This window comes from Parasteatoda tepidariorum, chromosome X1, assembly GCF_043381705.1.
Source record: "Parasteatoda tepidariorum isolate YZ-2023 chromosome X1, CAS_Ptep_4.0, whole genome shotgun sequence".
Classification (NCBI taxonomy): domain Eukaryota; kingdom Metazoa; phylum Arthropoda; class Arachnida; order Araneae; family Theridiidae; genus Parasteatoda; species Parasteatoda tepidariorum.
The window spans coordinates 21940304-21963205 of NC_092214.1; the positions used below are offsets into that span (position 1 = coordinate 21940304).

The 22902-nt window shown below is 26.7% G+C and overlaps 1 protein-coding gene across 3 annotated transcripts in view; it reads right to left on the reverse strand.

The window, feature by feature from the left end:
- LOC107437535 (transforming acidic coiled-coil-containing protein 1) overlaps positions 1-22902 on the reverse strand; it is a 38430-nt gene that overhangs the window by 10499 nt on the left and 5029 nt on the right. For 2 of the 3 annotated variants that reach the window (XM_016049584.3, XM_016049585.3), the window contains exons 3-7: positions 6308-6458; positions 5179-5231; positions 2441-2510; positions 2290-2326; positions 2040-2178 (exon numbers count right to left, since the gene is read on the reverse strand). In XM_016049584.3, coding sequence (XP_015905070.1) covers positions 2040-2178; positions 2290-2326; positions 2441-2510; positions 5179-5231; positions 6308-6458 — 450 coding nt within the window. Of the gene's footprint in view, positions 1-2039; positions 2179-2289; positions 2327-2440; positions 2511-5178; positions 5232-6307; positions 6459-14211; positions 14848-22902 lie in introns of all 3 variants that reach the window. The other variant, XM_016049583.3, reaches the window with a different exon arrangement.

The following is a 22902-nucleotide window of genomic DNA, read 5'->3' on the forward strand; positions in this document are numbered from 1 at the left end:
TGTAGTAGGCATAAAAAAAACCTTAATTTAGTAAGCCGAAGAATACAAATCTATTAAAAATCTTTGTAACTAGCAGTAAATAAAATGCAAAATCCACTTCAAAACAGTGGATGGTTTGTTTGGTAGTGTCGAGGTGGAATTTGACATGTAACTCCATGATTGTTCATATTGAGCAAAGAGATATACTTTGAAAATTAGGAAATTGCTGAACTTATATTTTCCAAATCGTTTTGCAAATGTAAGAAATTAAATTGATGATCAAAATTTAATTTATTCAGAATTTCCAAATCATTAAACAAGCATAAAAAACTAAAGCCTATTTATTTCATAAGTCTTAGTTAAACTAAAATTTTTTAAAAAAGATGAGATTTTTTCAAAGTTTTCAATAAATTTAAATATGATGTGCGAACCAAAGACAATAATCAATTTTAAAAATTATTTTGCCAATGCAACTTTTCTCTACTAAAACGTTGCAAAACTCAAAATTTCATTTTTCTTTTACCAACTCTATTTCACACAGCTTTCATATCTAGTTTAAATGGATTACAATAGAGCATGTTTTGATGTAAACAAATAATGCTAAGTTGGCAGTATTTCGACTGTTTGGCGATAAATTTTTGTCTAAAAACGTGGGCATAACGGAAAGATAGTGAAACTAAGAAAATTGAAATTGTTTTTCTATGAAATTCCCTGAATATTCCAAGTTTTTATCCAAATTTCCCTGACCTTTCCTAGGTTTTTTCCAGAATAAAAAAAATTCCGATAATGTGGGTGACAACCCAGAAAAAAATGTATTGAAGAATTCTGAAAAAAAAAAAAGACAAATTTTTTTTTTTAGCTTTATAACTCTTTATTTTCAATCATTCTCAAATGAAAATAGAAAAACCACAAGCATTTCTATCCTCTCTGATGCGTGAGTAGTGTACCTTTTGAATATAATTCTGGAGGGAAAAAAATCTTTTGAAAATTTCTGCAGAAAAGAAAACCAAATTTTTTTACTTCCCAAAGGAAACAATATTTCTGCAAGAACTCTGCAATGCTCTGCGATAATGTTGATGCAATTATGCCACAGGGGCTGTCAGTTGCTTGCAAATTTATTTTAAAGCTACAAACTTAGATTTGTGTCAGTGTGACTAGCATTTTACTTTATTTAAATTTTATTGAGTTTAATTTGTCTATTTCTTTCAGGCAGGGTTGCCACTCAAATCTGGAAAAAAAAATTTCCTGTGTTTTCCCTGTACATATTATGCACAATATATTAAGAGGAAACAATTAATGGGCTCTTGTGTGAGCTATTGTTGGGCTAACAATATTTATTAGTTTTAATTGCTGAGAAAACAGCTGAACATACTTAAATAATGCTGTAGTAAATTAAATAGTATAGTATAGTTGAAATATCTTGGTTAAATATCCAATAGATTACGCTTTCAGTGGTCTCCATTTTTTAAAAGACAAAAATAAGAAACAAAATTCTCTGTTTGTAAAGAAAAAATCAAAATTCCCTGCATTTTCCCAGTTATTTTAGGTGATTTTCAAATTCCCAGTATTTTCCAGATTTTCCCTGTTCCCCCTGCAGACTGGCAGCCCTGAGAGGGTAAAAAAGGCTCCAGATAATTCTACAAAAAAAATTAAAACCTGTTTACTAAACCTTTGAATTTAGTAAATTAACTGACTATATAATTTTTTCAATATGAACAGTTTATAATACTGAAATGTGAACCTTTCTTCAACACAAAACATGATTTTTCCAGATTCATAAAAGAATACCTGATTTACACTAAAATTGGATAAACTAAACATACCAAAATTGTGAATGTATCACGTTCATCTATAAAATTACCTTTAATAATACAAACAAAGTGACCAAATGTCAATAAAACAAATGACAATATCTATATATATTAAAAAAGGAAAGTTATATTCAAAAAAAATATTAAAAAATAAAATAAAATATTATATACATTCTATCAATAATTTTATTTAAATCATAAACTTTTGAAACAAAAAAATTAAAAAAAACAACATATGTAAAACGTAACCTTTTTCGGAGATGCTGAACTTTTATTAGCTGAAACTGGTCCTTCTGACAAAAATGCAGTAGAGTCAGTAGTCATGGTTGAATTCAGTTGACAAAATTCATAGTCTTTTTCATTGCCACATGCCACATTTAATGAATTGCTAAATTTAAACCAATAATTATTTAAAATATTATCTACATACAATAAAATTAATTGAAAATCATTCAAAAAAAGAAAGAAATGAAAACAGAAAATAAACATAAATATGTACCTGTCACCACTTATATCCAATCCTGAATCTTGACCACCTGAAAAAATAATTGAGAGTATTAAGAAACTCATACATTTTAATTTTTGAAATACCTTTCCTAATCAGTGTTAAGACCACAGTAAACAGCCTAAAAATAAGACAAAATACTAACCTTCAGCTTTGTAAGTTGATTCAAGCTTTATAAATTGTGATAGGCGACCAACAGGTGACTCTCTTAGCAGCTGCAAAAAATTCAGTGAATAAAACAACAGTTTCATTTAAAGATAAAATATATTTCAGGTCTACAGAAAAATTAATCCTGAGATAGGGTCAGGTTATGTTATGCTTTTCGAAATAATTGAATCAATATTTTTATTATATCAGGAATTCTGATTGAAGTTTCTTTAAATACACCATATATAATATAATAATCAGGTAGATCAAATCATCAATCTTGTAGTTTTGGAATACACTGTAAAATTTTTCAAAATAGATAATACTATGTATAACACTTCATCTCTTAAGGTTAGAAGAAAAGAAATTAATAGTTGAGATGGATATGAATGAATCTTAATACAAATGAATGGAAATAAAATATGATATGGTAAACATAAAGGATATTATAAAACCATAATATTAGCCAGGCTCAATCGTTTTAGTTTCACATATTTTTAAAAAAATATTATATTAAAGACTGATCCACTAAATTCTCTCCTGTGTAACTAAACTGCATCCCAACTATCTGAGCAATAATATGTTCAAAAAGTAATAAATGTATGTCATGGTTAAAATACTTCACAAAAATGATTAAAACAGTGGTAAAGTTTGAATAATCTACTAAGTAATTTAAGGCATAATTCCATAATTTGCTACAAACAGCAGTTTCAGTCCCAAGTAGAAAATTGTTAGGTATTTATTTCATTTTGAGTATGTTTAGAAGTCTCGTACATTCTTCTGTATATTTTTTGAATAGCATTTAAATAAAAATTTTGCATATTACTCCCATTTATTACCCTATGTTTAAAAAGTAGCATTTCTTTTTTTTCTTCATTGGAAAAATTGAATTTTTCTCTATCTGCAAGCTTAAGAAAATATAAGATTTAAAGGTTTCATAATAGAGAGATGCTCATGGTTCATACACAAAAATAAAATCAAAATTCAGTGATTTTTTTGAAGAAAATATTCACATTTCAAGGATAACTATTGACAGCTTTTATTGAAATATATTTTAAGACTGAAATTGGCTAAACATGACTTGTATTACATAATTTTGGATTTACATCACAATAAGCTTTAAATCACATTTTTTGTGTCTTTGAAAAATCAATGTTTTCTTACACATCAAAAAATATTTTTCTGAAATAAAAAAAAATTAAGTAGTTAAGAGCTTTGTGACAGAATGTTTTCATAGGTATAAGACTTAAGTAGAAAAAGAAAAAAAAAGTTATGAAAGATAATTTTGTGAAAGTGGACTAACTATAAATAAAAACGAATATGGAATGATTTTGATGATGTCATTGTTTGGCTGCTAACTTTTATTTAACATTTTTGATAAATATAAAAAGAAAAAAAGACTAAAAAGAAATTTTTTTTTATCACATTGGGATTAGAAAAAAATTTAAGTGCTCAAATTTTTCTGTTTGACTTTATGTTGCACTTCAAAGCTTAGCAACCCCCATCATTTTTGCAAAGTTTAATGATTTACAGCATAACTCACGCTTACATTCATTTTTCAAGTATCTGGAAGAATTTAGATTCTTTAAAGTGGATTATGAAGCTTTATGATTGAAAACAAATTTGAAGATCTAAAATAGTTTTCTAAGATAAAAAAATAAAAAAAAAAAACACACACACACAAAAAAAACTATTTACAATCTTACAATGTGATATTTGTGATTATTATGGGCTTCTACATAAAAGGATTTTCATACGATGTTTATAGTTACATCAAAGAAGTAAAATAATCTTACTAAAAGGACATATCCAATGATTTTAAAAAATTTGAATGCTCTAATGGAGGAAAACTCAAAAATTAACTTAACAGCAGGGATGGATACTGAATTATCATTTATAAAATTAAAAAAAGGAAAGATAATATTTTGATTGATCTTTGTAATTTTTTCAGTTGTTTTTCAAATTTTATCAAGGACATATAACAATTTTAAGGACTTTGAATCCTTTAATCACTCAGCTAACTTTTTCCATTCACTTAACTAGATATAATTATGCTAATGTCAAGTAATTTCAGATGGGCTGCATTTTGCACAATTGAGATCTATTTATATGGAAAGAAGTTAACAAGGAAGAAAAGGGTACAAAATCTCTTCAATATACTTAGTTTGATAATAACTTATAAAATATGGCAGGAAGCTTTTGTTCCTTTTTGAAATGGAAACCCATATTTCTTTATTTTAGCTTTTTAATCAATTAAAATGCTCCCAATTTAAATGCTGGTATGAATGCTGATATCAAAAATCAATGCTGAATGCCAATTCCATGCTGATATCAAAAAAATTGATAATCAGGTCAAAAATTATTTGGGGTGTAATTCCATATTACACATTAACATAAAATTCAGAATTTTTAAACTAGAATACGTTGAAAAAAAAAGCATTTAAAATGTCATACTTATAAAATATATATTCTATTAATAAATATTAATGAAATATTGTTTTATAAAAGATATGACTTGTAAGACTGCGCAAATATGTTAAAGATTGATTTCAAATTATATATTGTACAGCAATACAGGAAAAAAAATGGCAGACACTGGTGAATTGTATAATTATTATTAACCAATTTACCTAACTGTACTTTAAAATACATAAAATTTAAATTTAACAAAACAATAGATGCATACAATGACAATGTAAAACATAAATCAACAATAAAACAACAAAAGTATTTTACCTTTGAGTTTGAAGCTTTCTGAAAAAAGTCAAATGCTGATGGCTCCTTGAAAACTATAAAAAAAAAACATAGTTATGTAATTTTCACTTTGCTTACCAACAATAGAAATTTCCTTTCTCTAAAGTGTAGAAAGTGTAGAGTTACATGTCAAAGCAACTGATATAGCTCCACACTGTTAAACATAATTTCTAGTGATGGTGATAGAGTATAAACCTTCTCATGATTAAATCTATATTAAAGTTAATGGATAATCATACTTATCAGAATTAGAAATACAGAGCTATTTGTTTAGTAGTTCTCTTAAAATAAAGAAAAAAATCAAAAATTGAAAAAGCCTGGTGTTTTTTTTTACATAGAGGACATGGGCTCAACACCGTGTTTGACAAAGGTATCACCACCAATTACTTTTGTACTATAAAAAATTTATCAACTTTGTGGTTAACAACTATTTAAGACATAAAACTTAGAAATATGAAGTTTGTCAATTCATCAAGGTTTTGAGAAATTTGAAGAAACCGCTTAAGAGGTCTGTAGAGAGACTACTAGGAACTTTTTAAGCAGATGTTTGGTACAATTAGATTATAAAAAAATACTGAAGTAGCATAATGATGTGAACTTTTCAGTGTAAGTTAAGAAATTAAACAGTTTACACAAAAGTTTTCCTTTACTTATTTAGAAAACTAAAAGATTTCTTCAAAAATTATTAAATTCAGCATAAATATTGAAGCTTCCTTTTTTTAAATGAACCAGGTTGGGCAAAAGAATACTGATTTAAATTCGCTAATACATACTTCAAGTTATAAAACTACTGTCAATACAGCAAAATTATTATAACCTTATGTCAACTGACATGTTATAAAGAGCAGAGAAACACAACTAAGACTCAAACTTTTCCAATCTCGCAATTTTACAACATTAAGTACAAATGTGAGTAAATTTTCTTTTTTTCAATAAAAAAGACTCAACTAAGCATAAATTGGTCTCCAAGCATAATAGCTTAACTTTTTTCAGGGTTAAATAAAAATTCAGTTTTATGGAAAAAAAGTCAAGTTTCAAAACACATTAAAAGTAATTTTATCATGGTAAAACTAATGTTGAAAAATTGAAAATAAATCATAAGAAAACTCACGTTCCGCAACAGATCTCAACTCCTCTTCAGAAAATTCAGCAACATCTGGTCCTGCTTCACTATGATTTTCTAATAATCCACTAGAATTTACAGTTTGCTTTAGCTTTTCAGATTTTGAAAAATTGTGTGTTTTCGTCGAGTCATGGAGAAGCTGGAATATTGATTCACAATAAACAATACATATAATAATATATTAAAGCAAATTACAAGATTCAAGATTATATTTCTTTATTAAGTTAATATTTCTTTCAAATATACTTATTTCATCATTTAAATTTCATCCCACTTAAAAAAGATAAGCCACTTTTATGAAATTACAGGACCAAATAAGATTACAACACCACCATATAAAAAATTATAAAAAAAAATTGCTGTAATATTAAAAGGTAATGGTAAAATTTTTTTTATGTAAGTCTCACACTTAGAACTGGGGTTTCAATATGATTATTATTAACTTACTCCTTTATGTATCAATGAGATTTTTAAGTCTCACTAATATTAATTTCACATAGCATTCAAATGGAACAAAATATCCCATCAAAGCATGTCGGTTCATATTATATGACTTTCTGTTTATCATTACTGGTTCACAAGACACTATTATTTGAAGTTGAGCATCAACTATGGAACTATTAAGTTTTTGATATTTTCTTTGAGGATGTACTTTTATGATTCTTCAATTTTATTTCTTAATTATCAGCTTACTATTTCAACCAATTGTGCACGAAAGTCTTTCAAATTGAATTATTTATTCATTAACATTTTTAACTACTGGGTGTACAAATAAGTTCCCACCGTTCGACACAAAATGGAAAATACCAGAAGGCTATGTAGAAATTGACTAATGTTAAACGTCTTATTGTAAGTTTGTTCATCTGGTAACAACATAACCTTAAAGTATTAGTGATTCCATATTAGCAAAAATAAAACAAAATATAAAATGTTTAAGCATAATTAAAATTTTATAATGTGGTTTATGTCCCAAAATTAAAAATTTTATGAAAAAAATTAGAAAATACTATTGAATATTAAATAAATATATATATGCATGCTTGTCAAAGTTTCACAAATTTTTGATAATTTGGGGTATAGATTTAGGAGATGTCTACACCTGCTTTTCCGGATTTTTTTTCTATCTCCAAATTACACGCTAGATGATAATAATATAATGTTGGTTAGAGAACACAGCCATTATGAAGAGGTAAATGGAACTATGGGAGAATCCTATGCATAAAATGACATAGATGAGATTGTATAGGAGGTAGGGAAATAACGTTTTGATAATGTTTATGATAGTTGTGTAATTGTGCAGATCAGGATATTGTTTTGCAGGTGGATAATTGACGTAGTGGGAGGAGGGATTTGATAGATTACGCATATGGAAGATGATTGGCGTAATAAATGTTTTATTGATGTTTCGTTTTTTTATGTAACATTTTTTATAGTAATTTAATCATTAAATTTTGATTTTAGGATCAAATTTTTTTGACATTAATTTTCTGTGGAAAGATAGTTTTGGTTTTTTGAAGTGATTTTCAGTCAACTTTGTGTGAGTTTGAATATAGATTTTTTTTTAAAATGTAGGTAAAATAGGTTTTTCTTTTTTAAAGAGATAGTTTTCTGTAGAATTTAATGCAGAAACTGAAATTTTATTATGGTTTGTAGCTTTTTTTAAAAAGTTTGTGTTTTTGATTTATAATGACCAATTGTTTATTGGTTTGATGAATAACGACTTCCTTAAACAGAAGAGTTTAAACCTTTGTGGATTGCTCGGCTGAAAATGTGTGCTTATCTGAAAAATTTGGGGAAAAAGATTATACTCTAGCAGCAAGATAATTTCTTTTTGTTTTTACATTTATAGTTTTGGAAATTTAACATTGTAATTTTTTTGTCAGCAGATCATTTAAAAATATGTTGCCTAGGGGTAACAGTTCATTATTGATCAGCAGTATTTTAAAAATTGATGTTTTTTTTAAGGTTAAGTGTTGGTGTTTTTAAGTGCCACAGCTCAATATACCCTGCATTGATATTTTTTAGGGCTAAATTTCATTCCCCGGCATACCCTACACTATAGTTTAAAATTGACAGCAATGCAAGTGAACTTTAAATTTAAAAGGATTGCAATATTCAATTCTGTTTTAATCCTCGGTGCAGATACATAATGCAGATGCTTAACAAATCTGTTCCAAGTTAAAATATAATTGCTTTCTTTTGAATTATTCAGGCTAAATTAACTTGCTAAAAGTGAAGTATAGACAATGATTTCCCCATTAAAAAACAACAGTCTCACCATTTTAAAATATTTATGTATACTATTGATTAACAGAAAACTTGTTTTTTCTTCTTTCTCTTTCATAGAAATAAGAACAGATTATTGAGTAATGTGAGAAGCTTTGAGAAATAATTTAGATATTTTTCTTCTTAAACACACATGACTGTTGTGTTGCGATAATAATCAAAATCACGCTTTTTAAAACAATTAAGTACTGATTAAATTAGCGTCAACATACAAATGAATGAAAAAGCTAATAATGAACAAAAATCTTTAATTTAACAAGGATTGTTTTACTGATATTATAATTCTATTCTGGTCAGGGGTGATTGTGACACAATGTGAAAAACCCTGAAATTTTTAGTGCAAAAAATCAATAACAAGATATCAATTTATATACAATTCAGACTTAATATTTTTTTAACTAAGATTTATAATTAAATTACTACCCAATAAAGAATAGCTCACTTTTATAGTAACTAATATAAGAAAAAAATTGTTCTTACAAGAATATTGGATTTTAAAATCGCATGAATGTAAATCGGGATATTGGGTTTGAAGAATTAGAAAATCTGAATCGTGCTGTTGGGTTTTAAAATTGTGTTATTACGAATCACGATGAATGATTTTTAGATCCTGTGAATACGAATAGCGACATTGTATTTTAAATTTGTGTGAATACAAATAGCAATATTGATTTCAAAAACATGTAAATACAAACAGTGATATTGGATTTTTAAAATCACCTGAATATAAATAGCGAGGTACAATATTTAAATTGGGTGTATATAATTCAAAATGAGTAACTTTCAAATCATGTTAATAAGAAAATCAATGTTTAATATGAAAATTGTGTGAGTATGAATAATGATACTAGTTGATTCCAGGGTAGTTTCAAATACAAAAAACAATAAAAATCCAACAAACCAAAATTGTGGAAGAGTCACTTGTATGAAAACATCTTGATAATGTGATTTAGTGAAGGTTTCAAAATTTAAATTTTAGAATTTAATTACTATGTTCAATTTTAGATTGTGGTTAAATTTTGTCAGATTATAAGTTCTGATTTGCGGAAGTCTGCGAAAAAATCACAAGCCCTGTTTCTAGTTTTTTGACCTGGAAAGATAGGAAAAATCTGGAAAACAATCACCCCTGTCTTCCATATATCTTGTAACTAAAAACCTTACTGTTCACCATTCATTAGTGTAATTAATTCATTTCTTACAGGATACATAATATTTAACTTAATATTTTTATTAAATTAATCTTTAATAAAATTACTGAAGTAAATTTTACTATTCCTATCTCTTAGCTCATATTATAGATGTGCCATTAGTATATTTCTCATACAGTAATTTTTTCCATATAGTAGAGCACTGATTATCCAGACAAATCGAGACCACAGCTGATCCGGAAAATGGAAAATTTGAATTATTGGACAACTTTAAAAACTGATATGAGAATGCTTTTAAGTAACTTATCTTCACATTTTTTTCAGGCTAAGGATTAGCAAAAGTAGTAGTGTCTATTATAACATATTACAAGTGGCATGTTTAAACGTTTAATTTTTTAAAAATTTTTAAGAAACCTGCAGAAAATCTCATTGAAGCTGGGTGAAAACAGCATGAGGTTCTTTTCCAAGTCACCAGGGACTAAAGAAGCCATTTCTTAACCCCTCTCAGATATTTTGAAAATAAAAATAACATTTTCGTGATTTTTTTAAGAAGGTGGGAAAATTCTTAGTCTTGAATGATCCAGATAATTGGACAATTAGGTAAATCAACGTTTGGATAATCAGCGCCCTATGGTAATTTTAAATAACTTAAAAAACTTTAAACATTATATAAAATTCGAAATCTATGAGTACATAAAGTACCGTACACTCTCGATTATCCGTGCGCGGATTATCCGGTTTGCGGATTATCCGTGCTTATTCCGGAGTCACACAAAAAGTATAAAGAGAAACATTTTCAAGATTAAAAAAATTTGATTCATGAAGTTATAACACTACCAAATTTTTGGAAGCAATATTCGTTATTGGATTGCAGTATATGGAATATCAGCAGCATGGTCAAAGGTAAAATCGTCTACGTTATCACGATCTTGGAGAAAGATCATACCGCTTGATGAACAATCCTCTTCAGATGTTCAAGAAAAATATGATAACAGTATTCTCGAACAAGCAAAAGAAATCTAAGGTTTCGAAATTCTTGATGAAGAAAATTTAGAAGATTGGTTTCAAAGTGATGCATGTGAGCCTGGCTTCCAGTATTTGACTGATGAAGACATCGTTATGTTGTTAAATCAAATAGTGATGATAGTAACTAAGGCAGAAGTTGTAGCAAATGAATGAAATACGATTCCTCATTCTGCTGCTCTGTTGAAACTTTATTATATTATATGGGAGGATTTGATTACGGTGACATTACTGCGGTTCGTAAAATATGTGCATCGATATATGGCAAAGACGCATTACACATATTTTAATAAGGAAAATTCCTAGTTTGATGTTATGCATGCAAATGTCAGTAATTTTAATATTTTTGTACTGATATTGAATTTTTCTTTAATAAAAGGAGTTTTCGGATTATCCGTGTTTTTCGATTGTCCGTGCGACCTGTCCCGGTGATTAACCCGGATAATCGGGAGTGTACTGTAATTCATTGTAACATCACCATAAATCATAATACATCATTACTCATAAGTCAAATGATATTGTCAGTAGAATATGATTAAAAATACTGAGTGTTTTAAAATTTGACCAAAAAATTAAAAAGGGTAATAAAATGCTTTAAAAGAATGAAAAACTATTGTAGAATATGGGGCTGTAAAGCATATTGATATCTTGAAAATGGCAAAAAACACAAGTCTGTGGACACACAGGAGAACATTCTAACGTAGATTGTTCACTTTAACAGACATCAAAAGCCCAATTAACATTTTTGAAAATGTCCAGAAATTGCCACTTCAAATGACTCTTGTAATAATTAGTCAAAACTTTCTGTAATTAACAAGTATTTAGCATGTTTTGAAGTTGTGTTCAGAAAAACAGAAATCTGCATAAATTTCTTATGAAATATGAATAAAAAACAAATGGTTTCTTGAATTTTTTAACAAAATATTCAATTTTTATTATTTGATTGTTTTAAATAAGTCCATTGAATTATTTCTTAGATGGTAAGTGGTAAATTAAGAAAAATGTGACAAAAGAAAACTTAATACTGAGCATATTATTTAAGGTTAACTTTCAGAAAATTCAAATATTTTCCAAGCGAAAATTGCAAAAAATGTATTTATCTTGAAACTTAGCAAGAGCTTAACATGATTATTTTTTTCTTTTCCTTCCCCCAGAAACAGCAGTTCAGTCTCCAAAATATATTATTTTAAAATACAAGTCAAAACAACACCAGGAATATTATTTATAGTATACAGAATACCTCTTTTCGAATATATACAGGGTATTCTATAAAGATTACCCTTAATGTGTATTTTTAGAATCAAAAAGGAAAACAAAAAGTATACCTATCAGAGACCTCTAAATTAATATTTAACAAAGAAATTTAAAAGAAAACAAATACTATAGAAGCCTGACAACTCACAGTACAGAAAGACACAATGCAATAAACAACAAGACAGACTTGATTATGGGAGGAAAGAGAGAAGATTTGAAAAGGGTTTATTAGAAACACTTTCAAGTTTCAACCTCTATAAAAATTGTTTTGATGTATGTTGATTACATCTGCCTTCTTGTTTTATAATAAGCCAGAATCTGTTAGCGGGTTTGTTTTTTTCCTCACTAAAATATTAGTTTGCAATCCCCTATGTCCATACTTTTTTTTCCATTTTTGATAAGGATTCTAAAATTGTTTATTGAGAGAGCCTTTACAAAACACTTGCATACAAAAAACCATTTTTTTAAAACTGACACAGATTGGGGTTTAAATTAATCTCTGAAACTAAATCTCCTTTGAAATCACAAAGGGAATACGAACCGAATTTGTGTGGAACGAAATAGATTGCAGGAGATAGGATTTATGGATAGGAGCAGTAGACTAATTTAACATTCAAGCGAATGTTGTTCCAAAGAAAACTGTTTTAAATTCCATTGTGAATTTCCCGAGAAGAGCAGCAGTGAGATCCTTGAATTTGCAGAGAAGGGGAGCATAATCTGAATTATCTGGCTTGAGTCAACCCTGAATCATCCGGCCCGAATTCATCAAAACATTGGATTACCAACATTGGGAGTCTCTTCAATCAAGGTAGGAATTAAGACGAGGCTCTTCTTAATCTTATTTGAAGCACTCTATTATCTACTGTATCAACTAACTTCTCAATTGAGATAAATAAAGCTAGAGAAAAACATGGACAAGTGGTTCAAATCTTATATTCTTAGTTAAAGTGAATTTAAAATTTTTGAAACATTAAAAAAAAAAAATACAAAAAATAGTAATATTGAGAAATAAACTTAAGTATACATGCAAAGAAAAGAAAAAGTGGTCAATTTATACAATACTTTAAATTTTATAAACAAATTTACAATAAATAATTAAATATTAATATGCAAGCATAAACAGTTGAGTAAGTACCTATTTCAAACAGAAAAATAATCTAATCATGCAGTGAAGAGTGCAGTGGTATAGAGTTCAACAACCAAATTACTATCAAAACATTTGTAAAACTACCTTTTGTAAAAAATAAATTTTAACTAGATATTGAATTTAAAATACATTTTAAATTCTTCAAACTACAGGTCATCAACACAAAAAATTTTTGAGGTTTTATTTGAGATGTAAACAAACTTTTATAGAAATTTTTTTTCAAACCTCAAATCTTCAACACAATATTAACTAATTTAGTACAAATCTTTGTCAATTAAAATATATCAGGATTATAGCTTACACAAATAGTGTAACTTGCAATAAATTTTTTTTGTGTAAGTTAAAAGTCTAGCTGTCTTTTCAAACAGATCTAAAAATGATTAAAAAATGTATTTATTAGTTAGCAAAGACAAGTAAGAACAAACAAAAATTAACATTTCATATATTTCTGCTCCTGTAAAAAGAAGCAAACTTTTTGCCTTCTCAACATGTAATTTTACCTAACTTTGCACGGACGTAAATGATATCACAACTAAAAACTTTGATTATATGACACTAATATTTTAAAAATCTTTAATCAATTTTACGCACAGTGTCAACTTAGAACAAAGGAACAAATTTTAATAATACTAATTTGATTATGCTTTAAACAAGTTCAGGGACTAAGAATAAATATGAAGAGAATTATAGTTTTTCGTATCGTTTTAGTCACTTAAGACAGAAATGCTTTTAAATATATAAAGGAAAATTAAATCAGTGTATTAAAAACTCTAATATGCTGCTAAATTTTATTTTACTCTAAATTTGCAAATACTATGTACGAAATAAATGCACATGAAATGATGACAAATGAAAATAATTATTAGCATTATAAAATAAGGCAACAAAATAAATTAACAATCTCAAATAAGAAAATAAAATAACATTACAGCACAAAAAAGCATATAAACAGCTGGCGCCTTAAAAATGATGAGGATTTTTATATAGGAATGTAGATTTTAAAAAATATCAAAACAGAAATAAGAGTAACTTACTTCTGCTTTACTGCATTCGGTAAATTCTGCTGATTGATGATCCTTACCAATATCATTTGGTTGATGAAAGTCATCAGATAGTAAGGGATTAGTAGAATTTACATTAAAATCATTATGACTCGCAGAACTATCCACCATGTTAACTTTGGAAACATTCATTAGGGTGGAAGACATGCTATTTGAATTTTGGTATGAGACAGTTTTTTGAACCGAAGAAATAGTTTCAACCTGATCAAAAGTTTTATATGCGTTATTTGAAATGTTTGAAGACAGTTCATTGAATTCTGAACACTTTGAGTTTGATATGATCGACACTGCATGGGAATTAGTAATGAGTATATTTTGGTTATCTTCTCGTTGTGATGAACAAGATATTAAATTAGAAGTATGTAGTGTATTTATGTTTTCATCAAGGCTAAACATTACTCCCAATTTTGATGAAACTTTATCTTCAGCCATCATTTACCAAACCTTTCTTTTACTAAAATTTTCATTTATCAAAACTTTTCATTTCTGGTGATCAACATGCAATGAATAATTTACAAAATGCCTTTTGTCCTTTTATCAAGGATGCTCACATAATAATACTTCAAAAATAAATACTTCAGTCAGCAGGCAAATCTGGACTTGACAAAGCTAAAATAAAATACATTTCATAAAAACCCAGAAAAAGCTTGTTAAGAAGCACGTAAGTTTATTTTAAGGCCAATGTAATAAGCAAGGTGCAAAAAAAGAAAAAAATGCATAACTTATAAGCAAAATATAAATAACTTGCACAATAACTCATTCAAAAATGAAAATATTAATTAAAATTTCTTAAAGTGAAAGTGTATTTTTATTTTTTATTAAAAATAGCAAAGCACAGAAAAACCTAACAGTGTGACACAAGCAATATGAATTTCAGTGAGCCTTTATGCTTACATAAAAACACATTTAAAACAAGCTATTAGCATGCAATATTTATTTTCTAGTTTTGTTACTGCAAAAAAAAAGAAAAAAAAACTTGAAAGGGAAATAAGTAATGAGTTATTTCTTTAAATTTATTTCAAATCAACATAAAAAGTAGTTTGCTTTGTCTGAAAAAGCAAGCATTCCATTTATGAAAGTTTCATATTTTAGCCATGTTGTTAGCACTCATATATATTGAATTAGGTAAAATTATTTTATCAAAATCCAAACGAATATGATGCGTGCAATATTTATTTCTATATTGCTATGGAAACATTAATAGTTATACCAACTTAAAAGATTTCCTATCATGTTCTATTCTAAACAAAGATAAATAAATTCAATAATTTTTATAAAACAATAAGAACATTTATAAATAATAAATAAAATCGTTAGAAATAAAATCATTAGAAATACAATGATGTAGTATCAAAGCCAAAACCTAAAAATTTGCCTCAATTTTATAGGAAATCTTTAAACAAGGGTTTTTATGTAACAGAACCATTTGAACCTCTTTCCTGGCTTTGAATAACAACAGAAGTAAATATTTACAAGGAAAATGAAGAAGTTAAGAGGCTATGAACCATTCCAATTGTCTACTATGGTCAGGTTATCATAAAAAAATTTTTTTGACTGCAATCTTACATTACATTATTTTAGAACACAAAATATTTCCTTTGTAAATTTTTTTAGCTAAATCCTTATTTTATATCACCTATTTTTTATGGCATGTTTAAAATTATCACATAGAGTGAAAAAATTTTCATACAGGAAGTCTAAAATGGTAATTTTTAAATTCAATGAATCTAAAATTGTCACTTTTGAGCAAATATTTTTATTAATTGAAAATGTTTTAAACAGCTTCATTTCTAAAAGATTGTTTAGCTTACATAAATAAACTATTAAATTTAAAAAGAAAAAATTTATTAATGGGCAATGAGTATCTCAATGCAAACAAATTGAACGTTTGAACAGTCAACATCATTTTAAAAGTTTGCTGACACTTTTTAAACTTACATTCAACTTTAAAATTAATATTTCTATCAAGCAATATGTTTATTTTATCATTTAAATTTCACCCCACTTAAAAAGATAAAGTCTTAAAAATGATTTATCAGAGATAATACAAATAACATGATTTATTTTTACAATAAATACTAAAAACACTCAACTATTTTTGATAAATTTATTTGCAACAAATAATAAAGGTTTGTAGTGATGGAGTCAGGGTTGGGTTTTTGACGTCAAAAAGTGGTTTTTGACATGACAAGGGTATAATACTGGTTTAAACCGTCAAAAACCCGTCAAAAATGTCAAAAACTGAAGTTTGCCAAGAAAATATATAAACTTCAAAACTACCAACAGTTGCCATGCATTATATTGAAATTTAATTATACTATAGGTAATCAGCAGGTTTTAAAATATTTTTTAATTAAAATTAAGGTAAAATAACAGATTTAAAATCTCAGAAATTTATATTCAAATGCATGTGCAGAAAAATTTTGCACAAAAATTGTTTAAATATTTATATTTAAAAAAAAAATTTTTTTTTTTTTTGATACTTAAGAAAATTAAAAGTTTATTACTATGCATTTTTGACATATAAGGAACATATAACTAATATTTATAAGGAACTTACAAGTTATGTTGTATAAATACAAACTTGATACAAGTGTATAAAAAAAATTTTTAATGTTATACCGAATATCTTTATTATCCAGTATGTTAATTTGAATTTAAAAGTAGTTATATTTATGAATAATGATAAATATAATTCATATTGTTTATTATATTTATTTATAATTATTACACTTATCATTTTAAAACAATTTTTATCTCTTAATTTTTTTTTCTCCACTTGTATTAAGAATACAAATAATGCATATCTTGAAAGCAAGAAGTAATTATTCAACAGCTGAATATTTAGATATTCAACAAAACTATATCGTATTCAGCAAAATGAAATTCACAAGTATTTGGATAAACTAAATTTTCAGCATAGTAAATGAATAGGCTGAATATACTGTAAATCGACACTAACTACTCTGTGTATTTAACAGAAAGCACTTAAATTTGTATTGTCTTATGTTAAAAAGATTATTAAGAAGATTTAAAAGAATATTAAAAAGATTTTTCTTTAAAAGATGTCTAATGTACAAAACTGCTAATGTTTATCTTTAAAAATGTCTAATTTTTAGTATAATCTATACTATACACTAAATTTGGTTATAAATAAATTTCTTAATAATATCACTGCAGATTTTCAATAACACATGAAAATGAATACATAATATTACAAAAGATGTGAGCTTTCAAAAGTACAAGATTTTGGTTACTATTCAAAATATAAGTGTTTCTTCAAAATTTTAAATTTATTTTTTCTAGAACATATTTAGAAACACTATCCTTTATAAAAAATATATAAATTTTATGTATTAATTAAATTTCACATATGAATATAGGTTTTTGACATTTTCGACATTTTTGACAGTGAGGTTTTTGACGTGACGGTTTAAACCATGGTTTAAACTGTCAAAAACTGTCACATGTCAAAAACCTGCCAACCCTGGATGGAGTAGCCCTTACATAGCATAGCAATTTTAAGTTATCATTGCCATTGGCAAATCTTGGCATAATATCAAAATGTTTTAGCATCTCGAAAGAAAAGAAAATTCTTATTTACTAAAACTGATCACTGATATAATATGATAAAATTAGAATAAATGCTGATATTAGTTTTATTTTATTATTATTATTTGAATGTACCTGTCACCTTTGCCTATGAAATCTTGCAATTATTTCACTTAATAATTTTGATTTGAATAAAAATCTTTAAATATAACTTTCTAAAACAACCTAAAAGATAAATATTTAATAAATAAAATATGCAAGGTATGAAAACTCTGTATACTTTATTTATGAAAATTTATTAAGCATACAAAATTTAGTTATCTTTGCTAATTTCACAAGTGGTCACACAAGATACTACTTAACTTCCCAAACACATTTGAAAAGAATGTTTATAAATCTTTGGTCATTATAGCGCATTATAGAGACAGAAATCCTCTCACACCATTTATTTCCAATTATAAATAATATAAAAACAAAAATATAATTGTGTTAAAAAAAATTTTAAACGTAAATTTTTTTCAGGATATTGAACACACACGAGAAATGTTCCTATCCATATCATTCCCATGTAAGTTTTTCTCATAATGAGTATAAATAAATATAGCACTTATTACAAAGCAGATAAATTGCTCTTTTGAAAATTCTACCTATAACTTGCTGGAAAAAAAAATTATTATTAACTCTTAAAAAAAAAAAAAGAAACAGATCTGATTTCATGTAATCGACCGAGTTTGAATTTTTTCAAACAACACCAATGTTCATGAAATATCATTATTTATACACTTCATTAAAACTTTAATGCCACATATGTATAAATAGACTATTCAAGATCCTAAAATTTTACCAAAATCAGGAGGGTCGACTTCTACACTGTTAAAAAATTAACGGTGAAATAATGATGCATTATAAACAATGATATAGATATTAATTCAGTATAGATTTACATCTTTCAAAAACTATTTTAAATGTGTTATATAGAATTACTTTTACATTATTCTCATCAAATTTTCTTTACAAGTATTCTTAGAAAAATAATGATTTAAATAAATTTAGTTAAAAAAAAAATTTAGAATAGTATAAAGTTCAGATAAGATAGTAAAAGTTCAGATTCCAAAGTATTTCAAAATATATAACACAATGAAAACTTATAAAACATACCATAAATCTATAAATTTTAAGATTCCAGAATATCATTTGTGTTGGATTCAATAACATTAGCAGAACAGTCATACAGATCACACTTTGCAATGGATTCTACATTATTCTTATTTGCTACGTTCCATAAAAAATAGTCTTTGCCCTTATTCATAGAATTTTAAAAGATTTTCGATAATCTCTTGAATCCACATTTTGTAATGTGTCTAGTATCATTTGGCACATGACATCTATAAGAGCAATTTAGAAGTTTTTGTAAGCATTTTTGATGTGAAATAATTTTAATTTGAGAAAATTCTATAGCTTAATTTATTTGTTTTTTAAATTTCAGAAATTTTTATGTATATATATAATTTTAATATGTGTGTATATATATATATATATACAGACCCAAAAAGGGGATCAACTTATACAACAGGACATACAGCAGAATACATATGGATATATACAGAAATTCCTTAATTTAATTTCAAACAAACATATGGCAACACAAAATATTCAGTAAAAAATAAATAAATAAATAAAAAGGAGGAAAAACAAAATTTCATAGATTTTTCATGAAGGAGAAAAAAATTGAAGTACAGTACAGAACCCGTTATCCGGAAATCAGAAAACCAAAAAACCAGAATGAAATTCAATAAATTTTCCCGCCATTTTTTTAAAAAAAATATTTTTTTCCTCATAAGATTTTAGGATTTTTCTTTCTTTTCTTAAAGACGTTCACCTTACCATCATCTTGGAAATAATCATTAGTGTATTACTTCATCGTTTTTTCTCCTTTTAAAGATTATTTCCAAATTTTTTTTCTTCTATTAGCTGGGTTTAACAATAAAAAAACGGCTTTTTGTAGTGATTCAGAAAACCGGAAAAATCAATTATCTGGATTAGCGATGGTCCCGATCGTTCCGGATAATCGGTTCCCTACTGTATTTTCTATTTATAAGTTACGTGTCCTTAAACTTGAGTAAAGTTTAGAACTATAACTGAAAAGTAATTTGAATAAAAATTATGTATTATACCATTTGTTCTTTTCAGTTCAATTTAGGATATTTTAACATTAACAATGAAATTATTTCAACTTCTTTTCATTCATAAGTAATAATTACTAGACTAATTTTGAAAAAACAAATACTATACTTAAAAAAAATTTAAAAAAAAAACAGGCCCTGTGGCAGAATTGCAGCAACACGGCCACATTGTCACAGAATGTTATAGAGTTCTTGCAGAAAGATTTTTCTTTTAAAAAGGAAAAAAATTACTCTTCTTTTCTATAGAAATTTACATGCAATATTTGAATCATGGATTTAGATCAGGGGTTTCAAACTTACACGAGGCCGGGGGCCTCAACTTTATCAAAGTTTTATGTAGGACTCTTATGATTGAAGGAATATTAAATATTCCTGTCTGATTTTTACCAAGTTGTACAAAACAAAAGTATTGAATTACAAATTAAAATAAGAAGTAGATTTTTAAAAATATTTTATTGCATATCAAAAAATTCGGGCTACAATAACTTTGATGTGCACCCATGTATTAAACAATTAATGTGCAACAGATATTTAATTGCTAAGATATAACACTTTAAAAAGGTTGATATTAAAACTTACATAGTTGCACACAAAATGTTCAATGACAAAATTGAGGTTTGTCTGCTGCAACCACCAGAGAATAGATAGTTACATTTTAAATTTAAAATCTGCAAATGTGTGTGTAAATATTTCCGTCCAAAATGAGTGGTTTCAAAAAGTTAAATCAAAGAATTTCTTCGAGAAAATTTCTGATACTGCTAAATTATATTCATAAAATACAAAAAAATGAAATAAAAAAGAGCAACACACGATTATTTTTGTATTTGAATAAATATTTTCTTGGATGCAAAACCTGAGAAATAAATTTTTTTGCGCCGTTGGTTTGATAAATTTCCCCAAAACAAAGAAATTAGGTTTTTATTAACGAGAAAAGTATTTTAAGCCCATATAGATTTTTTACGAAAAATGTCTGCAAAAAATTGATAACTAATATATTTTAGTTCGCAGGCCACAAAAAAAAGGATGCTGCCCCCGGGCCGCCAGTTGGAAACCACTGATTTAGATAATCACTTTTTGACACTCTCAATTTACGCCTATAGTATCATAAATCGATATAATGCTTTGATTGCATTTTTGGCAGTCATTGATATTGATTTTCACATGGATTTTAAATCTCCCGAAATATTTCAAACAATATGGTAAATTCAAATTGTACATTTGAGAATTAATTTTTTAAAGCAATAATTCTACTGAATTTTTGGCAGTTATTGCTATTGATTTCTTCATAGTTTCTAAATATGTTATCTTTTATACGATATTATTTATTACAACAACCTACTCTCGATACAACACAAGCATTTGAGGAGTACGATTAACGAGAGTTCGTCATCAGTACTTTTTAGGCAATTACTATTACGAGTAATTGAATTGAGTTTCAATGAATAAGTAATGTAAGTTGAGCAAATGAGTTTTAATTATTTTTTTACTGTGATTATTTACAAAATGCGAAGAAGGAAATAATTTTTGCGTCCCCCTTTAAAATTGCATGTTCAATAAAAGAAAATTATATTAAAAAATTTTTTTGGTTTGTAAACACACCGCTTTTGTTATTTTAAATAAGTTCATATTATTTTTTCAAGCTCTTAATTGAAATTCTTAGCATTTAACTGTTCCATTTAACTAATAATTAAAGTTTTGAATAAACATTTCAAAAATATCCACTTTTGTTTCTTAAATATGCTAACAAAATAATAAAGAAAAAAGGAGAACAGTAACTAGATACTTTAAATATGCTTTGATATTACTTTACAACTCCTCTTAATATGCAAATAAATACTCAACATTTAAATTTTATTTTAGTGACATGCGCTTGTCTGTAATTTAAAAATGTTATACTTCAGTATTTAATTAATATCACTATTTAGCTGCATACAATTCATAATAATCGTATTTTTCTTCTTTTTTTAATCCTTTGAATCAATACAAATTTTGATATACTTAAGGCAATATACCATATATATTTTATATTAATACTAATTAAAAAATTGTTGATAATAATGAATTGAAGAAAAGGTGCAAAAATGACATCAGTTGCATGTAAAACAGCAAAAGTCTTATTGCTTTATTTATTATTAAACCATTAGTACTAACTACTTTTTTTAAAAATTTATTTCAACTCAAAAGAGCTTTAAGTTTGATAATATCAGAGTTTGTAGTTGCCTTGAAACTTCCAATTATCCTGCTAAAAATATTTTGTCTTTATTTTTCCAGGATTGCGACAGTATCTGGAAAATCGGGAACAGTCAAAGAATTAAGAATTTGTCCTAAAAATTAGGGAGTTTGATTTGACGGACACCAAACAAGGAATTTTTATGTAAACATGTCCTACACAAGAGTTTTTTTTCCACCCATTTGGCATGGAACCAAATTTCTCAGAGCTGTAGCAAGTCATGTGGCTTAGAAAACTTAACTGAAAAAAGGAGTTTTAGTTGCTAGAATCCATAATAGTTAAAATGTGGATGGATGGACTCCAGATTGTCTATTCTTACTCTCTATAAAGAAATTTATTGGGATAAATAGGGTTTTATAATCTCTTAAATGCTTTTTGTTAATTTCCTTAATCCGTTTAACACCAAGATGAGATATATGAATTCAATTAAACTAGTTATTAAGAACTCACAGGAAGCATGGGGTTTGTTGTACCCACTTAGATATTATATAGCAATACTATAATATCCTGGTGTTGATCCATGCTTTATTTTTAATGCTCATTTATGTGAAAAATGGAAAATTTTTCCTGGGAATTTCGTAATTGATAAAGAACATTCAGTTTCAGCAATCACTATTTTTTATTCCAATTTTTCTATAAGTCCAGGAGTTTTTCCGATCGTTTTACAGCCGATTCTCTATGCTTTATTTAAAATTTGAG